This window comes from Odontomachus brunneus, unplaced genomic scaffold, assembly GCF_010583005.1.
Source record: "Odontomachus brunneus isolate Ranch 3 - 2012 unplaced genomic scaffold, Obru_v1 Obru_scaffold_002, whole genome shotgun sequence".
NCBI classification, from domain to species: Eukaryota; Metazoa; Arthropoda; class Insecta; order Hymenoptera; family Formicidae; genus Odontomachus; species Odontomachus brunneus.
Window position 1 is genome coordinate 2,238,648 of NW_022639452.1, and position 5,757 is coordinate 2,244,404.

General features: G+C 36.1%; 2 protein-coding genes across 2 annotated transcripts; one reads left to right on the top strand and one right to left on the bottom strand.

The window, feature by feature from the left end:
* Positions 1-529: 529 nt before the first annotated feature.
* On the bottom strand, positions 530-1,629 carry LOC116842103 (ejaculatory bulb-specific protein 3-like). The gene is made up of 3 exons (XM_032810828.1): positions 1,351-1,629; positions 812-974; positions 530-730 (listed from the first exon to the last, which is right to left on the bottom strand). The coding sequence occupies exons 1-2, from the start codon at positions 1,550-1,552 to the stop codon at positions 814-816; spliced, it is 363 nt and encodes a 120-aa protein (XP_032666719.1). The 5' UTR covers positions 1,553-1,629; the 3' UTR covers positions 530-730; positions 812-813.
* A 1,830-nt stretch (positions 1,630-3,459) lies between these two features.
* Positions 3,460-5,579, top strand: LOC116841694. The gene is made up of 4 exons (XM_032809964.1): positions 3,460-3,898; positions 4,091-4,453; positions 4,694-4,997; positions 5,195-5,579. Exons 1-4 carry the CDS (start codon positions 3,764-3,766, stop codon positions 5,449-5,451), a joined length of 1,059 nt encoding a protein of 352 aa, XP_032665855.1. The 5' UTR covers positions 3,460-3,763; the 3' UTR covers positions 5,452-5,579.
* Positions 5,580-5,757: the final 178 nt, after the last annotated feature.

The window sequence follows — 5,757 nt, forward strand, 5'->3', positions numbered from 1 at the left end:
TATATATATATATATATATATATATATATATATATATATATATATATATATCTCATGTATCTTATTGGCGTAAGAAGTATAGAGAAACTTTAAAATATTGATTTGTATCCCATAAAATGTGCCGCGCGTCTAATCTTAAACATTATTCTGCTTAGTTTACTTCGAGAATTTTGTCAGACATTTCTGTTTTATTATATTTTTTTATATTAGATAAGAATTCTTCATTAGATCATGATATACCTTTTGCGATCTTTATGATTACATATGCCACGAAAGAGAAAGTGGACCATCTTGGTTTTTAAAACATCAGTGGGAATGTCATACATGAGCGCTGATTACGGCACGCTCTTCGCTTCCTTTCTGAGAGAATCTAATAATATGCTAATTCAGTAGTTCTAACGATTCAGTAGTTCTATACTCGATGATGCGCACTGTCAGCTGTCTCTCGAAGAGTTCTAATACCGTCCGTGAGAAGAACGTAATTTAAACTTTGTGAAATAATTATAAATTAAAAAAGAAATTAAAAGAATACGGGGGAATATCTTCTCTTATTTTTCAGCGCGTGTATACATTTGTAAGATAAAAATATGGCCAATAAACGACGTAGTTTATATTGGAAGAATTCACGACCGTAACTGACATCAATAAAATTAGATACTACTCTATTCTTACGCATCCATTTAACAGTATAATATCCGTAGGTGTATTAGTGGTCAATTACAACACGTCTCTGAAAATAATACGTTTGACGTTAATTGATACAGATTGACATTGTTATTTCGTAGTCATTATTAGTTTCTTTGATAATTACCATTAAGCATTTTTCTTTCGTAAGTCACTTATTACTTTCGCAACAAACTCTTCCCATTGTTTTGGTTGATTTGTTATATACCATTCGGTTAATATTTCCAGATTTTTCTTTTGCTTTTCAGTACATTTTTTACATTTTGTTACGATAGCTTCGCCGATAAAATCTGAAAGCAAGATGAGAGTTTTTGTCAGGCCGATGGTGACAGAAGGAAAGGAAATATTAAGAGAGACAGAAATGTTTATTAGCGCTCTGGAATTAGGTGAAACATAAGTATAATGAAAGATCAAGCGAAGATCAAACGTGTGAAAAAAATAGAAAAGTATAATTTAAAAGAGAAAAAAAAAAGAAAAGAAGGATCCAGCATAAACTACAGAAATATGTCTTACTTTCAAAAGACATCCTTTCAAAAGAATAAGATGTCTTTTGGACATATCTTTGAGATATCTTTTAGTAGTTTGTGCTGTCTGGGGAGAGAGAATTTGTTGTTAGAAATAATAATAATACAGCAGAAATGGGCTACTTTGCGTATAGATATATACCTTTATAAAATCTCATATCGCTTGTCGTGCATGGTCCTAGATCCATGTAACATTTGCGATGTTGATTTCGCAATCTGTCATTGGTGAGGATGTTCTGAATATCGATGTCGTCGTACTTGCTAGAATATAACTCTTCCGCTGCGAAGACGCACATGAACAACGCGATTCCGACGATCGCCACGATGCCGATCAGCCGTGCCATCGTTTCTGTTGTTTCGTACTAACTGTCAACGGAGAAACTGAATCGAGGTACCGGATCGAATGCTACTGAGATTGTTCGGCCAAGGATTTCATTTATAGACGTTACTCAAGAGAAAGAAACTGGTTATGCATATTTAAAGTCATAAAAACTCGGAATTAATCAGCCCAATGCACGTGAAGAAATTTGCATTTTCGCGTCACGCGTATTCAGGACGAGACATTTAAAAGGACACACGCCATGGACACACGTAAAAAAGTAAACTTCGCTGGATCACAGGTGATGTGAGTTTCTCGTAAAAATAATGTTGAATGAGACTATGTTTACGACAGAAACGTCACGACACTATTAAGAGCTTGTCAGTGAACATCAAGGAAGTATCCCAGATAGCACAGAGAATTCAAAAAGAATTCAGTCGTATGTCAATTCTGAGTTCATTTTTAAATGCAAAAAGAATTCTTTTTATTAAACTGAACTTTGAAAAATACTTTTTGCATCTGAAAATGACTTCAGAGTTGGTGACATACGACTGAATTCTTTTTAAATTCTTTTTGAATTCTCTGTACTATTTGGGATTATATTAACGTTGTAATTTCCCATTTAGCCATGTAAATATAATACAATCTATGTTGTACATTATAATTATATTGTTGACTGTGTAATTACAACATTGATTTATGGATGTTACTATTAATTGATGTTGAATGATTTCTTAAATGTCTCATGAGTGCAAGTTTGGGGTCATTTTAATATATAGCAGATGACGTGCAAAATATTCGAATGCGAATTATAAACGTGCAGCTAAGGATATGAATAAAATCTAATATCAACTTTCCTACGTCATTCGGAGATATTGCCGATGTGTATAAACAACATTTAACAATTGTGATGGTTGTATTGTAATATGAATGACACTGCGTCTCAAATAGTTCCTGGTAATTATTCTTCTTAATTTACTCTTGTTGTATCAAAGGTTGCGTTTTTGCGTAAGAATAATTTTTTACGGATTTTAAGTACCACGGATAAATAAGGAACTTCAATTTTGATTTACGACTTTGATCTTTGCGAACCTTGAGTGTTCTAGCTAAAGAAATTTTTTGTTAAAGGAATTTCCATTTGCAGAGTTAGGTAGTAACTAGTTAAAAGTTAAGTTAAAAAGTTAAATAGCTTAACTTAGTTACATTATTACACTCTTTTATAAACTTTTAACTTAACTTAGTTACATTTTATCAGTAACTATTAACTTTTAATTCAATTATCTTGAACCCTTATAGAAATATCACTAAGAATCATTGATAATTACTTATTATCCAGTATTTTTAATACTGAAAATAAGTAATTATCAATGATTCTTAGTATGATATTTCTATAAGGGAAGTTAATAACCATGCCATAAAGTGTCGCGAAACGTCAAAAGGCTGTTCAGTGTAGGAGGGCTCATTTTCGACAATCTTCGCGAAAAAATATCCGATAAAAATTTCGAAAAAACTTTATTACTTAAATTTAATAAGTATCTGTAAATAAAACATGTTTCCCCAAATAAGGTGCATATTTGTTTTTTCCGTTATTTGTAAAACCGAAACCCTGAAATCATGAAATGAAACAAATTTAACTTTTAACTTTTTAATTACTTTTTTTATTAACTTAACTTTTAATTTAATTAATTTCATTATGGGTTAACTTTATCTTAACTAAGTTAAATTTTCAATGCCATTAACTTTAACTTAACTTAGTTAAAAAAAAAGTTAACTCACCCAACTCTGCCCATTTGTATCTCTGGCATAATTATACAATATCTGTACAATACAATACGATTGTTAAATTGCGCGGGTAGAGCGCGGCAGTCGCAAGTGTCGAGGTGTCGCGTGCCGCTCTCGACAGAGCGCGCTGCGATCGCACGTCATCGTCGCCGATAGCTGCGCAGAAGGCACACACAATGAACACTCTCATGGAAGGAGTGTTTGTCGGGTTCTCTGGAACAGTTCGTTATCAAAGGCCTTAATCTAATCTTCGGCGAATTTGTAAACATAGCCGCTGATAATCCACGTTGACCGTCCGCGCGTACGTTATGAGTTTCCACGCTGTTCGTTCATGTACAACGTGACGTACTATGACGCTGCCGCAAATGTCTAACCTAACTGGCATGTTCTTGACGTAAGGTAGTTGGTATTCTCGGTATCGGATTGCCCCCCAAATCACGTTAAACGATGAGCGATGCGTACCAAGGGTCTGCTACTGTTGCTGATTTGCATAGCAGGGAGCAGCATCGTTTTCATTGCTTTCAGCAATCAACGACCTTCCATTCAGACCTTAGTGACCGAAACTCACAAGCAGCTACGGAGCTTCCAGGTAGGTAACGTTTGTAATTAAGTAGAAAGCAGAAATAAGTACCCACCAATCTCTTTCTCTTTTTCTCTACCTTTTCTCTCCCTTTCCTCTCTCTCCCTTTTCTCTCTCTCTTCTTCTCTCTTTTTCTTTCTCCTTTCCTCTCCCTTTTCTTCTCTAGCGTTATTTGCATCATGTTGAATTAATTGTTTCAAGGAGAATTTAAAAGATGTTGAGGAGAAGCGTCTGGTGACAGATTCCAAGTACCTCGCGTTGCTTGGTCTGGATGGACAGACCAGCACGACGCCAGTCAGTCTTAAGCCTCAGAATGTGACGGTTGTGTCGCTCGTAAGGCCTGGAAACGAGCAATATATTTACGGCTTCGTTAGGAACGTCAGCCACTTTTTGCCAAATAATAGTATTGTGATTTATAGTGTCGGTTTAAATGAAGATTCCTTACAAAGTATTAGAGTCGCTTGTAATTCTACGAGATGTAATGTGATTCACTTTGATCTAAGCCCATTTCCTGCTCACGTCGAAGACGACACGCTGCATGTTTATAGACCTCTAGTTATACAAGTGAGTAATCCATTACACAAGTACAGGTCTGCTTTTGTTCGCTGCTACCAGTGCACACTTACGGAACTTGAAACAGGTATACAATTGTGACTCGATTGAGGATAGGAAATAAGAGGAGAGGACAACTAATGTAAACTAGCAGGGAGTGCAGCGAACAAGAGCAGGCAATGTATATGTTTTCATGATCTTTCACAAAGGTTACACCATTACTGATCACGTGATAATACTTTTCTATCGTAGACAGCTTTAAATACGCTAGGTAACATAATCTATATGGATTCGAATGTGCGTCTAAACTCGTCAGACATTTCCAAGTATCTCTCTCCAAAGTCTGGAATCCTGACTTGGCCTACGAGGCACGCCATTAGTTCCCTAACACATCCAAAGATGTACGAGTACTTTCATGCCTCCGTTGAGAGTTTCTTCTTTCTCCCACTGATTAGAGCGTCGCACATAGTGATTAGCAATATTAAAGACATTAGGGAGAGAGTGATGCTACCTTGGGTCCAGTGTGCGCTGACGAGGGATTGCATCTCTCCTATCGGTAGGTACTCTCTGATTACAGTAACTTTACTCATTACCGATTACAGTAAATTACTCTGATTACACATCATAATACGTTTGATATTCATTGTCATCTCGCAGTTACTTTGTGTATTACATATACGAATTGATATTAACCGTTTTATCTGAACACGTGACACCCAGACGTTTATAAGCTTCTTACTGAATGATCCATAGGTGCGCAATCGGCGGGCTGTAGATTCAATAAAAAGCCACAGTACCGGTACTCCGGCTGTCACGCGTACGACACTTCTGCATTAAATATAGTTCTTGGATTGCATTTTAACTTTGACGATACGCGCTACGTACATAAGGAACGGGAGACGTATTTTAACAAGATCCAGCCTGAGGAGATCACCGAGGAGTACTTTATGATCACGCGGCAAAACAATGCCACCGAGACCAACGCTAAGAGTTTCGTATTGGAGCATTAAAACTTTTTTCGATCTCAATTTACCTTAGGTGATATGTCAAACAAGCACAAGTTAATTAAGGATTGTTAAGCATTGACTTAAATTATAATAGAGCAGCAGAATGAACAAATTAAAATAACGAAAACTTCTTCTGAATTTTTTCCTTTCAAAAATTTCTCCCTGCACATGTTGCTTCGATCTTCGACACTTCGCGTCTCAGACGATACCGCCGCCGTTGAATCCTTCGAGCCACTCGCGATCTTTCATTCTTTTGCTCGGTGCATAACTGCATTTTTTCATATGGTTTGGTGAAATGACAACACTGTG

Coding starts and splice junctions, on each gene's coding strand:
- LOC116841694 (XM_032809964.1), top strand. CDS start 3,764: ATGCGTACCAAGGGTCTGCTACTGTTGCTGATTTGCATAGCAGGGAGC. Junction 3,899..4,090: donor AGCAGCTACGGAGCTTCCAG/GTAGGTAACGTT, acceptor AATTGTTTCAAG/GAGAATTTAAAAGATGTTGA. Junction 4,998..5,194: donor GGATTGCATCTCTCCTATCG/GTAGGTACTCTC, acceptor AATGATCCATAG/GTGCGCAATCGGCGGGCTGT.
- LOC116842103 (XM_032810828.1), bottom strand. CDS start 1,552: ATGGCACGGCTGATCGGCATCGTGGCGATCGTCGGAATCGCGTTGTTC. Junction 975..1,350: donor CGATATGAGATTTTATAAAG/GTATATATCTAT, acceptor TCTTGCTTTCAG/ATTTTATCGGCGAAGCTATC.